At 38.0% G+C, this 17,933-nt stretch overlaps 1 protein-coding gene across 2 annotated transcripts in view; it reads right to left on the minus strand.

The window, feature by feature from the left end:
- cryl1 (crystallin, lambda 1) overlaps positions 1-17,933 on the minus strand; it is a 28,897-nt gene that overhangs the window by 7,587 nt on the left and 3,377 nt on the right. For both annotated transcript variants that reach the window (XM_010750599.3, XM_027291273.1), the window contains exons 4-6: positions 14,524-14,685; positions 12,307-12,402; positions 11,928-12,026 (exon numbers count right to left, since the gene is read on the minus strand). In XM_010750599.3, coding sequence (XP_010748901.2) covers positions 11,928-12,026; positions 12,307-12,402; positions 14,524-14,685 — 357 coding nt within the window. The remainder of the gene's footprint in view (positions 1-11,927; positions 12,027-12,306; positions 12,403-14,523; positions 14,686-17,933) is intronic.

Genomic DNA, 17,933 nt, shown 5'->3' on the forward strand with positions numbered 1-17,933 from the left:
AAGTGGTGTCTAGGAGTGAAAGCTCAGCTTTATTTACACGTAGACACTACAGCCACATCAAAGAGTCAAACCAACCAAACTTGGACTTCACATAATACGACCACCAGTGACTAATGATCCAGGTATGTGTGTGTGTGTGTGTTCGTATGTGTGTATTATGTTGATTACAAGAACACACGCACATTTCATAAATTGCATTTCAGGGAAGTGGCTTGGACAAGGTAAAACCTAGAAGTACATTCTATAGTTGGGGAAAATACCTGGACTAATGCTGGTATAAAGAGGAAAACACTGGTGACTATTGCAATGACTTGTTGACTCACATAGAACACTCAGCTGTATTTTATACTGTTTGACATGAAAATGAGCCCAAATATATTGTTGCTTCTGTTGTAGCAATTGCTAAGGGAATTAACTTGCTCCTGCTGCTCTGCTCCCACTCCATCGACAGGCGTAAATCACTTCATTTTCTATGGCAGTGGAGTTCAGGAGTGCAGTGGCTCGAAGCTCATCTTGTTCACCTGCTTTTGGCTCGAGCAGCAATAAAAAGTAACAGCACAGAAACAGAAACCTCTGCTTGTTAAAAAAATAATCTGTCCTTTTCTGGGACACATTCAGGTTGAGTCACACTGCAGATCACTTAACATAACTTCAGAGCCAATTAGTCACAGTGACTAATATTCAGGATTTACCTGTTGATCAACTTTGACAAGAGAACCAGTCAAAACACAGAAAAGTCCTGTTAGACAGGATTGTCCTTGCTTTTGAAATTGTGTAGGCAATGCTAAAAAATGAGAAAAATTTTGCTGAGCTGGGAATTCGGCAAAATGGCAAAATTTTCCCCTTTAAAATAAGAATTTTCGTACAATGAACATTTAATACCAACAGACCGTAATTAACCAACGAATTTCAACCACCGGGTCCCAAAAGCTTCACAGGGGATCATAAGGCCTTCCTGATTTATACTCTTGGAAGTGCAGAGTGAGCCAAGGGGTATTTAGTTTGTTGCAGTCTGCAACTTGGCCACTAGATGCCTCTAAATCCTACACACTGGTCCTTTGACTTAGAACGTAGTTAAAGAGTTAAAGAAACCAAAACCCGGCCACTGGAGTAAGAGAGGTTGTCAGTACAAAATATTTCTTGAAATTGAAAACTTCTACGGGATTTATAATTTTATTTTTTTCATTTCAAGTATAAAACATGTGGAACAAAACGTGTTGCCTCTATTATTCCTTCCAGCCAGGTTAGCCTTTTATTTTCATTTGTACTCAACTGTGAACAGTTTCAGTTGATACTTGTCCTGACACTTTAACAGCAATGTGGCATTTTTGTCAGCTAGGACCTAAGGGTGCCCTCAGGGTTAATTCTACTCAGCAGCCTCACAAGTAAGTGATCCATGCACGATATGGAATGTCATGCAGATATGAGTCTAGGCCTCCACAGGCCTGTGTGAAGACACAAATATCACATGGTGGATGCATGGATGCTAAGTTACAACCAGTAGAGAGTCAGGAGGGAGAGGGACACAATAATCTCTGCCTGAGGTTCACTGAACTTCCTTGAGCGCTTTAATTCTCCGAATCCAGAAGTCTGGCATTGACTGAACATACAAGGGTTTTTACTTAACTGCAGGCCCACTTGGCTCATCAGTGAACCAAGAAGCTCCTCTTAAAACCAAGAATACAGTCATTTGAGTACGGTCAGAACAAATTCCAAAAATGTAACCTTTAAATCTCCAAACTTGTTTGTCCAAACTGTGACAAGCCTTGCTTTGTTGTCCATGCTTTCTTTCCAAGCAACAACCAACAAAAATCTTCATTAAAAGTCAGGGTAACACTTTACATTACAACTTGGTGATAACACAGCAATAATAGTTTGATAATAAAGATGCAATAATGAAGTAATACCATGTAGTTACCAAAAGAAATAATCAGGTAATAGCTGGGTAGTAACAATGGCTGTCATCATCAGCACAATACTTGTACTGCCAACCTCATGGTGGCTCTAGAGCAAAGTTCAGAGGATATTTAAAGTCAGTAGAATTCATCCTCTGAGGACCATGAATATTTTATGGCAAATGTCATGGAAATCTATTCAAAAGTTGTTGAAATCTTTCAGTCCAGATAGGGGCTTGACTGACCTAATTTTCACCCACTGATCTGATATATGGCTAAAAATAGTAATCATATGGTATTACCTATTGCAGGGTCAGTGGTTTGCACTTAGTTCAATTCAGTGTTGTATCTTAAGAAGCCTGGGAAAATTCACCTAGCTGCCTGTTGACTGATGTGAGTTGATTAGTTGTGGCAGTGTGTGACAGAGGTAATTATAAGGAACTTTTTCTCGTTTGCGTTCTGCATTCCTGTGTACTAGCTGCGGTACAAACACATGGTGACCTCTTGAATAGTATGTACTCATTCATTTCCTCAGGCTACTGCACTATCCCATCAGGACGTGTGTCATTATCAAGTTGGAGTTACCATGACACCATGAATGCGGAAAATAAAAACAGTCTGAAGGTACCCTGAGGATGGAGGAACAGAGATACACCAGTTTCAAAGTCTGTTATGGCTGCATACATTCCTCTCTTAAATGATCAGCTTATTTGGTTTAAAAATCGGTTCATGTCAGATAGCCTTCTCCTCACATCATGGTTCTGCTATTCCATAATTTGATGCTATAGAAAAATTAAATGCCATTAGAAATACCTGTTGAATGAACTATGAAAATCACAACATGTATAGTAGACATTATTTTTTCTTATTAATTATATAATATCATTAATTATTACTTGCAGAAATTGAGTTGCCATTTAAATGTCTGTGGTGTCACAGGCATAAAAATCCAAAATAAGGAAATTAAGCTGCTTATAGAGCACTCATCAGTAGAGTACAGACTCCTGAGTTCTTTGTTTAAATAACAGAAAAATGAGGATTCATTTCATGAGAAAGAACAAGCTTAGCCATGTCCATCTAACATCTATTATAAACCCAGTGGAAGAAATCTCACTTCATGCATTCACGCTTCATTAGTACTGTAGATAATTCTTTCTAGAGTGTAAACACATCCTTTTAGTGTTAAGTCACATGAGGAACTTGGAACAGTGTATTAAGCTGACATGTTACAAGTCTTAATCAAGTCCCCATTAATGTTTTCTTTGGCAAGTCAAGTCATGACATGTCACATCATGTCACAGGTTATGTCAATTCAAGTCTTTAGTTAAGGCAAGGACTTAACTAAGGAATCACAGTATTAAGCTGTAGCAAGACTGCAGTCTTACCTGCAGTACACAGTCTATAAAGATACACAAACACAAGATATTAATCTAATCTGTTTCAAAAGTATCAAAAATTTGTATTAGTGCTGGGTGATATATTGAATATATTCAAAAATCCATTAATAGATTAATGTATCAAGTTTTCAGTACAGCTGCTGGTCGCCACTGAGTATTGACTAACGCTGACATTCCTACAAAGTACTAGCCAATCAGAGGCAGACTAGGGCAGGTCATGGAAAAAATAAGATGGTATTTGTAGCCATATGAGAAACAGTAATAGTTCAGTGCCTATTAAAGGTCGTATTTCAAAATAAAACAATTTTAGAGTTGCCTATGACTGTGATCTGTCCCAGACACATCTGTGTCATAGTCATGCTCTTTAATCCAGCTTGATATGCCACACCTTTTGGGTGGATGAATCATATTTTAATAAATTTGAGAACGGGGGGGTGGCATTAGTTCAGTGCCTATTAAAGGTCGTATTTCAAAATAAAACAATTTTAGAGTTGCCTATGACTGTGAACTGTCCCAGACACATCTGTGTCATAGTCATGCTCTTTAATCCAGCTTGATATGCCACACCTTTTGGGTGGATGAATCATATTTTAATAAATTTGAGAACGGGGGGGTGGCATCAACTGCAGGAGAGGGGTGTGGGAGGGTGTGAGTTATTAGCACACTTAAACAGCAGCATGCTGGACCTGGAAGCAGAGCGGAGAGAAGTGAAGTAAAGACACAGACACACACAGACACACAGACACACAGACACACGGAACTGAATTAAGGTTCAATAACTAATGCTCCAGGAAACATGAGTGAAACCTGAGGAAGGATATGTTTTTACAATGGATGGATTTCACTACCTTTTAATACATAAAAAAAAATCTTTTCAGTTTCGAGAAGACGTGACAAATGACCAGTACCAAAAACCAAAGATCAAATCTTAAGACTGTAATGTAATCAATCAACCAACTTCCCCTGGATGATCTGAAAATGATGATAAATGTTGGGGAAGAACTTGACTGCACCGGGTGGTTTGTTACATAGAACCATCTGGAACGTGGTTTAGAAAAGGACAGGCATTTTTAAAAAATACTTGGCAAATGATAGGATGAAGACTGTAAAGATTCCCATCTATCACGGGCGTATCAAATGAACCATATATTGTAGTAAAACTCTTTAAGAGGTTATTTGCCTTTCTTTCAGCTAGCAGCATCTATTCTAGCACCACAAAGCTGCACCAGGCTGCTGTGAAAAAGGCCTATTTAGTCTCATGTGCAGTTTGCCATTCCACATTGATAACGCTGAAAATTGTTAATATTAAAATGTAATATTTAAAAAATATATATAGAGAAATTTGGCCGATGTAGTGATTTCTTTTTTTAGCTGGACTGAAAATAAACCTTTTCTATGTTCTTAAATGATTTCACATGTTCAAGAATATTTAACTTAAATATTCCAAAGTTTAAGTTGAAATTTGTTTAACAAATACATTGTCAATTCTAGTTGTCATTGTTAATTCACAGTATTATAAATCATTGTTTATTCCACGGAACTTTGCAGTTCAACTAATATTTTACCACAAAGAATTTCTTCTGCATTATATACACCAGTAAAAAACAGTGCATAAGATATGATATCAACTGACCGTGTATCAGTCAGCTGTACTGAAAAAATAAAGTGTCTATTTTCACTACCAAAGTTCTTGTTCTTTACATTTGTATTCATACTTACTGTCTGAAAGCATCCATCATTATCTTACATTACATCTACATCTCTGTCTGTTGAAATAACCGACAACATCATGTGTTGAGCATCACGCCCATATCATTGTTGTTTTTGTCTGTAATCCATCCATGCTGGGTCATGATTAATTTAGTTTCACAAGTCTTTGTTTTGTTCTTTTCAAATGTCTGTTGCTACCTACAGTTCTCTTACTGTGTGTGTGTGTGTGTGTGTGTGTGTGTGTGTGTGTGTGTGTGTGTGTGTGTGTGGACAGAGAGAGAGAGAGAGAGATCACAGCCATTGTCCATCTGATACAGTTCCAACCTGTTACTTAGGAGTACAGTAATGTCAGGGGCAAGGATACAATGTCTTGATTTAGTAGTGAAAGGGCTGCTCTTTGCTATCTCCAACAGAGAAAAGAGACACTGCTCTAAGTCTCCATTAAGAGTAACTATGGCCAGTGTGTGTGTCTGTTCTGGAATGAGAGCTGGATTTGTTCAAACACACGGTAGTGTAATTAATTCATTACAAGAGTCACATAACCAGTTTCATTCCAAACTCATATCTTTATCTCTGACACCTACTCAGTAAAACTGATCACCTTCATTGATAATGTTGTTTATCATATTTTTGACAACAGATTTGTCTTTAAGGGAAACATCACACATAAAATCAGTTTTCACATTCTAAAACACTGACTGTGTCACCTTTTTTCCAGCTAAGTTCTGGCCACTTCTTGAGAAGAGGTCACGGGAAAAAAAATAAAAAAAGGAATACGGAAATCTATTAAATAAACTGTTGGCAGATGTAGAGCCCATCACTCATAAGGAGACATGAGGAAAGCCATAAAAAGAGACAAGAAAGGAGTCATTGAATATTTAGACCAAAGGTTATAAATCTTTTATAGAACACCTGCTGTTATGTTGTCAAAATACAGGCGAACGTAACACATGTGAAGCTTGAATAAAAATAAAATAGCAGTGTTTATGCATTTTGGAAAAGTGTTCATGAAATTATCACACAGGTCATTAGAGTGGACCCTAAACTGTTGGCACATATTGTGAAACCCTTAACCAACTGGATTCAGACAAATACAATGATCGGTAAACAGATGATAATGAAAAAGTGGAAAGATGCAGAGGGCCCGGTATTTCAAGACTGGCTCACAGAGTTAAGTAAAGTAGCTGCTTTTGAAAGAATATCCTATAGTATAACAAATGATACTGAGTATAATGAGAAATGGGGAATGTTTTTAAGGCTGTATTCTTTACAGAGTAGCTAAAATATTTCTGCATACATTGATCATAATGGGCTGTTTTTCGGGGAACGGGATGGAAATGAAGGTGGAGGTGGACTGGATGTTATGCAGGGATCTGTTTTCCGGAAGTCTACTTGTGGTCAGTGAATTTCACATGGGACAACAACAGTATAGTGGTTGTTTCCTGGTAAATAGACTGCTTAACATATTGAGCATGGACTGATGTATCTGTCTGGGACTTGTTATGTATTTATTTTATTTCATTTTCTATTTGTTATTTTTATGTTTTATATGTCAAAATAAGATTGTGCATCTTTTATCTCGACTTTGCCTTATTTATTTATTTTTTCCCTGTTTTCTTAGTTTAATCTTGTAAAATGTAAAACTCAATAAAAAATTGGAATCATAAAAAAAACAAAACAGTCTTTATAGGAGTTCAGTTCAGGTAACGTTTGTCATCATACCCATCATCCTTAAATCATCATGCCAATCATTTCTTCCCTCAGTGATAATGTAAGGTGTCTGTCATCAGAGGCTAAAGCCCATTTACTCTCATTGGGTTCCTTTTAGGATGGAGACAGTGGGGATTATGACAGAGGTGAGCTGACAAGGGGCTTTTCTACCTCGGTTACAAAACCATCAGCAGCACTACTCGGCCACACAAAGCCTCACTGAGACTGAGGAGCTCTTGTCCAGAAGTAAAAACATGCACACATACATTCCTACAACCCTAACAATGTTGTAAACTTAGATTTAGTATTATATAGTTATGGCATATCACAATTCTGAAACATTTGAAGACAAGTTGTTGTTTGTTTCACTCAAAACTTTGGAGTCGGTGTTCAAGTGGGATTGTCTTACAACATTCTATTTATAGTCAAATAAAAAGTTCACTCTGTTCTTACTCCCAATAACCAATCTCAGCCCTAAAACAGCATCATACTCCCATGTACCAGGTGGAAAAAGGCCCAACTGGGAACAACAATTGCAAGGCATGGCTACTGTGAAAAAGGACTATGGGTGGTGCAGTTTTGTGGTGCTAGAATAGATGCTGCTAGCTGAAAGAAAGGCAAATAACCTCTTAAAGAGTTTTACTACGTTACATGGCTCGTTGATACGCCAGTGATGGATGGGAATACATTACAATCTTCATCCTTTCATCTGCCAAGTACTTTTTGAAAGTGCCTGTCCTTTTCTAAACCATGTTCCAGATGGTTCTGTGTAACAAACCACCCGGTGCAGTCAAGTTTATCAGGCATCCCCAACATTTATCATCATTTTCAGATCATCCAGGGAAGTTGGTGGGGAAGTTGGTTGATTGATTACATTACAGTCTTAAGATTTGATCTTTGTTATTTGGTACTGGTCATTTGTCACGTCTTCTCGAAACTGAAAAGATTTTTTTTTTATGTATTAATAGGTAGTGAAATCCATCCATTGTAAAAACATATCCTTCCTCAGGTTTCACTCATGTTTCCTGGAGCATTAGTTACTCTTTCTGATGAGTGGTTGGCAGCCCGTGCCATGAGTGCGTGAATGTTGTCACGTACTGTTAAGTGCATTGAGCGGTCAAAGGACTAGCAAGGCGCTGTTTAAAATGTAATCCATTAACAAAATGTAGTTGATTCAATTCTTGCATCGCATACGTTTGAGGTAAATGACACTTCTCTGAGATCTATGATCAATTCGTTAGGCTTTCTTGTCTGTTTCTGTAGCTGTTGTGTGAATGAAAGTCTCAAAGGAAACTGAATTGCCCTTGCAGTTGCTGATCGAGGTTGACTTTCCAGACAAATTATATTCTTGTTCAAATTTCTTAATGGGGTAACTTTCAAGGATACTTTCTTTGCAATTTATTTTTATTTTTTTCACAATTCTTGTTCACTTTTTGTTTGAGAAACTCCACAAGGTTGGTTGAAACATTTCTAGATGCTTCTCTGAATGTACCTTTTGTAAATAAATCTGCTGTGTCAGCCTTTGCTGTCATTGTCACCTTTGTTCCAATTTTCAACTTGCAACTGTGTTCCAAGAATGGCATGTGTGATGTCAATCCTGATGTCAAAGACATTCTTTTCCCCCTTCAGTTCTGCAAGCTTTTGCTCACTTATTTTATCGACTTCCCAAACCTCACTGACGCATATCACTACCAGTGCATCATTTTGTAAAGCATGATCCTCTGCCATTTCTCTGGTTCTCAAAAGATCTGTTTCAGATCATGCTGAATTCATCAATTATAAATATGACCAAACTGAGTTTTCCTTTATTCACTTGCCTTGAAAAGAGAGAGAAAATGCCCTGTTTAACGTCAATCCTAGTATTAACTCTATGTACTATGAACTCCTGCTCAAGCTCTGCCTTGAATCACTAGAAGGTGAGCAGCATTTGGGGTGTTTTTGATGTGATTTCACCACCACCCGCATAATTGACACCTATTTCCAGAACTTTTGTCTGTTCATCATCCAGTCTTAACGTTATTTCTTCAATTTTGCAATTCTATGCTCTTGTACAAATTTTTGGTATTTCTATTTTGGATTAATATTTGTCTCAGAAGTCTGAGGGATCTGTATATTCTGATAATCCTTTGCTGGGTCCAGGTTTACTCTTGCATCGCAAACTGTACCCTCTACAACCCCTTATAGGTGTGGCATTAATTCTTGTGTGCAGAGATTCTTGTTAGGTTCCTTTGTCCATGTTCCTCTTCCATAAAGGGTGTGGAAAGGAATCATGTAGGGGGACCTTATCTTCATGCGGGGTGGGTCTACAGGTTTTGGGTTCTTAATCTTCACTAGAGATGTAACGATGCATCGTGACACGATTAAAAATCGGTACAAATGCGTGACGACTCGCATCGGTTGACAGAAAAAATGAATCGTGATTCTTGGCGAATTAGAACCCGCACAGCGCGTGCTCTCACTGGTCAAACAGGACTTCAAACCCCACTGGGAGTGTTTCAGGAGCGAGCGCTTAGCCCGCCAGACTTTGTTTACTTGCTCAGATTTGGACATTTTCCCGGTGTTTCCCTTCTAAACATGCTTCTACATGTGTAAATATGTTACGTAGTTAGTTAGTTTCGCTTTTGTCTGTTTATACGACCGGCAGTTTGCACGGGGTATTTTATTTTGAAAATCCACCGGATTCTCTTTGCTTTTTCTGTGTCTGGCTTTCGCCCGCTCGAGGTGCTCTGTGGAAATTGATGCGTGCTGCTCACAGGTTTTAATGTTTTTATTTTATTGTTATGTACAAAACTTACCAGCCACATTGGCTGGTGATCAAAAAAGTTAATTTAGAGCCCTGGTTACGCCCCCTCGTGAGCGAAAACTGCACATCACAGCAGTTAACAGCAGTTTACTGTGAGATTGTTTCTAAAGAAAGGAGATATTTGTCATGTGTTTTGTTGTTTAAGATGTAAGTTGCACTTTTTATAAGAGAACACAAACTGTTTCAGTAAAGAGAGATTTTTTTCCTACAAATAAAAAGTATAATAAATATAATAATTTTATTTGGTCATAATTTGTCTGTAGCTCATTTTGATTTTAAAAAATCGTATCATGAACAAAAAATCGTGACTGGAATCGAGTCGTGAGTTGAGTGTATCGTTACATTCCTAATCTTCACTGTACATTTCTGTCATCAGTTAATTTGTGATTAACTCTGATGCCTTTTCCTGATCCTGTCCTTAAAAATCTCCATCCTGTAGAGTTGCATTGTCCTGGTCTGTCTTTTCATTTTTCAGACTCTCCTCATCACTGTCATACATTTCTTTTGGACTGCTTTTCAAACTGAGCATAGCAGAGTTCCCTCAGGTTTTTGTTTTATTCACAGTCCCTTCACATGTATTTGTTTCTCAACATAGCATTGTCCTCGGTTTCAATTACTCCATCAGTCAACTGTGCCTGACAATTATCCACCCTTTCCCAGAAAGCACTCCTGCTTTGCTTAAATCTTGTTGCCACAAATTTGAGTCACGTGTTAGCACCAGTGAAATGAAGGTATGGTGGAATCCTGTAGTAAATCTTCTACAATTTGTCTCATCTATGGTGCCATCAGCTTGGGCTTGTTTTAGTGCTTCTTTTATGTACTTTAGGTTCCTGAATCATCCTCTCCACATTAGTTGCTGATGTAAGCACAAAGCAGTCGAGGCAGAATTGTATCTCCATGTTTGCATTCCATGCTGTAATCCACTCCTTGTGGTAATTGTTCACAAATGTTTCTGCTACATCTCCCTCGTGGATAATACTGAACCCAGTTTTTGATACTTCCAGAACTTTTTGTATGCTTTAAGGCCAGATATTCAAAAAGTTGCTAAAGTCTTTCCTTTTTGTACTGTTTTAGTTTAACATGTACAAATCTCATGAGTTTTGCAAATCTAGGGATACCATCTAGACACAACCAAGAAGTAAAGAACAGAAAAGAAAGAAAAATCTGTATAATAGACCTTCTTCACAGTAGCCATTGTGACATGAAATGGTAGGTTAACCTGAGATGTTACCAAAGAAACTAATCTAATAACTGAAGTCTCTGCTGCAATAAATGGAACCTTAATTAGTACTGACACACCCTCCTTTTGCCATTTCACAGAAACAGCTGTCCTTTGGCTCATGAACACAGAGCTACCGTCCTGTAAGCCTGGGAATCTATTTGGAAGTTATGCATTTTGGTGAAACACCTTAAGACCTTTACACACCTCCATGCTTACGAGCAAAAACTATGGCCTATGACTTGCCTGGCTTGGCCTGTACGGCTCTGTTGTTGTTTTATTTCTTGCAGAAGCCGTAGAGGGTCCTCAGAGCAACTGGTTACACCTGAGAGGCAGGAGTGGCAAAAGCCTCAAAAGGACTGCTCTTCCAGGCTAAGCTCTCCCACTAGGCAGCTTTAACATCTTCTCATGGCCACTCACACGCACACTTTCATTTATCCGTGTATGCCACAAGCCACACCAGTGACACCCTATATTATTTTCACATATTAAATTGGATTTAATTCATTAATTTTTGTTTTTTTAAACTTGTGTGTGTGTGTGGACTCCCTCTTGTGCCACGCCTGTGAGGAGGTTGTAACAAGTGCAAATAATAGACCTTTTTCACAGCAGACATTTTGACATGAAATAGTAGGGTCAACACATCAATGATACTAATTAAAGTTAAGTTCCTAATTATTTTAGCAGAGACTTTACAGTGAGCCAACATGCATCACAGCAGCAGAACTTTAATTAATATCATTGGTAACACCTGTGTGTACCCTACTATTTGTAAAAAAAAAGGTCTATTGGCCTTGAAACACTTAGAAAAAACATAACTCCTAAGGACAGAAACAAGACCATGCATACTTGAGCTACCTCCTGCAAGTCTGTGAATCCATTTGGAAGTTATGGCCACAACTATTTTTGCCAATTGGCAGGGACATCTAATCAGCTGTTCTTTGGCTCATGACCAAAGGACTCATGATCACAGATTTGCAGAGCTACCATGATGCAAGTCAATCAATCCACTTTAAAGTTAATTTATCCACGTATGCTACCAAACACACCAGTGACTCCCCACCCCATGTCGTTTTTCATAATTATTCAATCATAATCTTGACGTGTCTGAGTGAACTGACAAGCCTGAGCCAAGTTTGTAACAAGTACAATAATTGAACTAACACTGAAAACACTTAAATGAAGAAACTGACCTGGACCAGCCTCCAGGACTCTGCGATAATGGCCGCCTGCACTCTGTTGAGAGCAAAACCATCGATCTCTTTCTTCAGACAGACGGGCGCCTGGCCAACCTTAGTCAAGAGAAATCAAGTCATGTCAATAATGGCAATAGCTCTTTCGGTTATATAGTAGTATAGTATGTTTAGGAAACCAACTAATCCTTAGTACATGTATATAAACTGATTTTCATTCTTCCCAGAAAGCCATTGCATTTATTTCATCATGTTTGAATTCAGCTTGCAGAGACTTGTAAGGATTTGAGACTTTGGAGACTATGTAATCCCTTACAGTAACGTATTTGTTTGTCAGAGGCATGTTATCACTGCATGGTAAATTCAGGTTTTCTTTTACCTTAGTCATTAGGGCATGGGTGGTGTCCATAACTGCTGCTGATGTCTCTGGGTGAGGTACCAGCTCCACCAGTTTGACATAGTAGGGTGGGTTTACCTGGAGAGCACAGGAGATCACACATTTTACAGTGAGGTCAGCTACTTTACTAATACCTTTTTTGATGGTCTCAATTCCACAAATAAACTTTTAATGAGGGACACCTGTAAATGGACTGATAACACAGCATATATTTTGACATATCATAGCAGGAATCTCACAGGTGTATTAATGTTAGCTTCTTTCCTCTTAGGGGAGGTCCTGCTATTGTGGGAGCTGAACAGTTTACTTTGCAACCACTCCCCTGAGGCACTGATGCCAAGCGTGTGCAAAGATTTCATTAAAGCAAAAGGTGTCTACTTTGTAAACAAAGCAAAATGTTTAATATTTTAAATTCTACACTTTTTTTGATTTACCATAACCATAAATAACATTTTAAATCACTTGTAATTAACTTATCCTCTGCAGCAGAGGGATGTAACGTCTTTTTTTTCTGGGGAGATCCTCATTAGAGCCAGTTTCATCATAGCATTTAATGTTTTATTTTTTTACAACTGCACTTGAAGGCACATTCAAAGCAATTTACTGTGTGCCAACACTACCTATGAACAACACAACTTCATTAACTTTTGACGAGGCGCACCATTTAACTGAAGAGAGGTGGCTACTTTGAAAAATCTAAAATCAAACAAAAAAACATATTTTTGCTTTGTTTAAACATTTTTTTACTACAGTATTCCATGTGCGTTCCTTTAGTTTTGGTTGTCTTCAGTGTTCATCTACAATGTAGAAAATGATAAAAGTAAAGAAACCATTGAATGAGAAAGCATGTCCAAACTTTGAATGGCCTCAATATTCATTTTACATTCGTCTTTACATTGATCTGCACTTCTAATTAATTTTATTACACTACACTGTAATCTTAGAATACACAGCACAACTAACCTTTTTCACAGTCATATATTACCTACTATTTCATGTCATATCATGTTCATTGTGTCTTCATGTTTAGACTACATACGTTTTCTTCACCTACAGTTTAGTATTATTAAATCAGCCTTTTGGTTTACTATTTGTTATGTTCTAAACACAAGTTGTATACAATGTATATTGAAATGACATGTTATTCTACTGCAACTTGTGACTGAATTTGTAAAACCCAAAATTCCTTGTTTTTGGCAAAAAATAATGAGGTTGCAGTTCCATCTGGTCATAATAAAGTACTGGAAATGTTTCTATCAGCTCCTTTAATGCAGACAAAAATGTGTCTTGTTTTTTTTCTAATACACAATTTCTACAACCAGTAGTTGTAAATGTTGAAAATGTTGAGTTATTAATGTTGCGTTGATATCACCTATCATTGCAGACCTTTGAGAAATACGTTTGAAACAGAAACTTTAGTGTATAAATGAACAATGGATTATTGTTTTTCATTGAACCAACAGCACTGTGAAAACTGAACATGTAAAGTATGTAGTATTTATAACATTCTTTAAATCTATGTATGTGTTTTTATTCAAACTAAAATGTCAACAAATCTTTCATGGGTGAGAAGCCAACACACTGTCACCATGAATAGAAGTGGTGACAGGAGAGTGCTAATGTGAGTGACAACTAATCCGTTTTAGGCTCTGTGCTGAAACATAACTCAACTTACTGAATCTAACTAGAGATGAGTAATGTTGAATGTTAACACACTGAGTGCTATAAAGCTTTCTATAAAGTCACCTCTCTTTATATACATACCAAAAATGACAAAAAAAATCAAATTTGATAAAAAGGTAGATTTGGTTTTGACAGTCAATAGGCATCACTAATAAAGAGAGAAGGTGTGATGTTAATGTTGGACAGAGATGGACACGGTTGAGTTCAGTCCAAGGTTGACATGTCCAAATGAACTGTAGAAGCACTCTTCCCAGTCAAATGGACTGACCTGGGTTAGAAACCAACCACTTACACTGGCAATGGCAATTAACATAATTAGGTTGTACTAAAAATCGGCTTATAGGTGAATTAAAATTTACAATTTATTTTAGATGGGGAACTTCTAAAATGTCTTTCAACTAGATAAAGCAGGATAAAGAAATAAAGCATACATTAAGATGTCGTCCCCATTTTGTAGTTTATTAGGCTGAAATCCCTTAACACTCCCGGCTGGTACAGGACTGTAGTGGCACTAACCGGATGGGAGACGAGGCAGCGACTCCGGTTCTGTACTTTAGAGAAGACGTTGCTCGGCACCAGACAGGAAGTGGAGCTGCTCAGGATGACGCCTTTTCCCACATGACCCTCTATGTCCTGGAAAATGCTCTGTTTGACCTCAAGGTTCTCAAATACACATTCCTGGAAAACAGTAAATAATATATTATACATGGCGAATACCTTTATAACACATAAACTTTTCAAACTTTGCCTTGGACATAAAAATAACAGTCTAATATATTATCTAGAATCATACAATCCTCCAATCTAAACGCTTAACCACTTTCACTGTGCTTCTAGAAATCATTTGTACATCAATGGCTGATTAGCGCTGTCGCCTCACAGCAAGAAGGTTCCTGGTTCTGTTCCTCATTCCTTAATAGGTTAATTTAATGTTTTTAATGTGAGTGTGAATGGTTGTTTGTCTCTATGTGCCCCGTGATGAGCTGGTGACTTGTCCAAGGTGTATCCCACTTCTCACCCTAAGTCAGCTGTGATAGGCTCCAGCCGCCTGTAACCCTGATGAGGATAAGTGGCTACAGATAACGGATGGATGAATGTTGTCTTCAAATCATTCTTCGATTTTAGCAAAGATGACATTTTTTTCTTTTTCTTGGTAAGCATCAAATCAACTACTACTACATAGTCTCACTGTCGTAGTCTATAGCCATCTCTATTTGTTCCAATATTTTAAAAACTGTATACGACCAATGTCACAGCCCCTGTAGAGATCTTGCAGGGCCTGTGCTGGCTACTCCCGCCTCTTTCCTCATCCTGGGCTGATTGGGGGACAGGGCTTTGATTAGGCAACTCAGTGCAGTGGTGGTTCAGGCTTTGTCTCTTTCCTCAGTTCACTCTCTGGCTCCCTGAGGACAGCAGCGTGTTTTTTGGTTCTGTTGGTATTATCTTTTTGTTCTGAGTTTTGCACCACACAACACATTTCTCATTTACAACATCACTGACAACTGATTACCACACTTCACATTTTTTCCTTTGATGCAAAGTTAATTAATTTATTTGATTAACCTTAATAAATTATATCCTTGGTAAATCTTTAAACTGTGTGTGTTTCCTCCTTTTTTGACACTGCCTCTGAGCCAGATCGTGTCACCAACAATACCAGTACGTTTCCAACAATCCACCACCTGATAGATCTGGAAAGGAGTATCTCACTAAAGCAGTGGTGGAGTGTTAAAATGCTGTTCAAATGGCATTTGTCAAGTCTGTAAAACTGCAACAACTGGCTGGGCAAGTAGCATACCTTCTGAATGCATAAACAATAATGTGTGCCCTACATATCAGTTCTGTAAGTACGTAAGCAGGTGTATATTCAAACAAAAACACAGGTGCATCCTATTCATGAAGTCTATATTCTCTGTTTAATATTTTTATAATATGGTGTTATTTTGATTTGTAGCAAATCGTATCTCCCTCTTACAACAGGAAAATAATATAGATGAAGATATGGGTAAAAAAAAGGGCATGGAAACAATAACAGAAGTGAGGAATGTGGGGAGTGGATCTGATGGTATGCCACTGTACTGTTTCCATGCACTAGTTATCCGACCATGCATGGATTAGTTTCAGTCATGAGTTGTTGATTCGTTCCGTAACCAATCTGCCCGAGACACACTCCTGAACCTCTTTAACAGGAAAACTTTTTACATTTACCTTTGTGGTATTTCCCTGTTACTAAGTTTCCTTGTAAAGGTGACTATTGATTTATTATTGCCCTGCCTCTGTACCCTGATCACCACTACAGCAATGAAGAGCACTATTGTCTACAGGGTGCCGTACACGACATTTTCTTGGCTTAAAGAGTTAACCTTCTATTTTTTTTTTTTTTTTTTTTAGGTAGCTTTGTTATACAACCCAATGTCCCAAAGTTGCAACAGTGACTGAAAAATGCTAAAAGAGACACCTGATCGAACATATCACAATAGACCTTTTTCACAGCAGCCATTTTGACAATAGGGGTCAACTCATGTGTTTCCAGTGATACTAATTAAGGTTCTGTTCCATTTATTGCAGAAACATTGTTGAAACTCTGCCATGCAAAGAAGAAACCCTATACAAACCATATTTGCAAACACCGCCAACTTCTGTGGGCCTCAGCCCATTTAAGATGGACTGAGGCGAGTGGAAAACTGCCCTGTGGTCTGACGAGGCAAAATTTGAAATTCTGTTTGAAAATCATGGACACCGTGTACTCCAGGCTGAAAAGGAGAGGGACCATCCGTGATGGTATGGGGGTGCATTAGTGCAGAGTGGATTATTTGTAACCTGCACATTTGTGAGGGCACCATTAATGCTGAACGATATGTACAGGTCTTTAGAGACAATGTCTTTTTCAGGACGGCCTTGCTTATTTCAGCAACACAATACTAAACCACACTGTGCACATATTCCAACAGCATGGATCTGTAGGGAAAGAGTCTGAGTGCTAACTGACCTGCCTGCAGTCCAGACTTGTCACTTATTGAAAACATTTGCTGCATTATGAAACTTAAAATATGACAAAGAAGACCCAGAACTGTTGAGCAGCTGAAATTCTACATCGGTGCTGATTCTCTCATGACTCTGTGCTGCTAGCCGCAGTCTTGTAAATTGCAGTTCACTCTGCAGGATAAATTTGCAACATCACATGACATTATCATTATTAAGCTTTTAATTGTTAGTGTTGAGCCCGAAAATGTCTCAACAGGACAACTTCTGTCATGACAACTTCCTCCTGAGTCTTTTGTCAAAGTAAAGTTCTACTTAGTCAGTCTATATGACAGACAGCTCATGTGATGTGATTTGCAGTTCTGAACTTCAAATATTAGAAAGCAAGGTTACATTACACAAATCTTAATGCTGCGATGCTTTAGAATTGATGACAGGCACAACCTAGTTCAAACTTTATGACAATGATAAACACACATATCATCACATAAAATGCAGTACAAAATCCACAGCACTGCATCCATATTTGTGAGTGGTCTCTAATAACATTTACAACATTAACAACTTCTACAAGGTAATGTGAATTACATTGAGAACAATGAACCACATAAAAAAGTCAGCACTTTCAGGGAGTCTAAACTTCATCTGAGATATGGTACAAGGTGTAACGCAAATTAAGTAATGCTGTTGCGCCCCCATGAGGAAAATCTGTGTCATTTTGAAAATACCAGAACATACTGTACTGAGATTACTGCAATCACTCCAAAACTGATTTGGAGTACATAATTTAGTACTTTCAATTCATGGATGAACCAATTATGAAGTGTTGACATTGGGTCACATTTGAAAATACCCACAAAGCAGAGGTGGGATGCGACAAGTCTGACCACATCTTGGATACATGTGCCGTGCTGAATGTGTGATGGGTGAACAAGTGAATGATA

Source organism: Larimichthys crocea, chromosome XVIII, assembly GCF_000972845.2.
Source record: "Larimichthys crocea isolate SSNF chromosome XVIII, L_crocea_2.0, whole genome shotgun sequence".
NCBI lineage: Eukaryota > Metazoa > Chordata > Actinopteri > Sciaenidae > Larimichthys > Larimichthys crocea.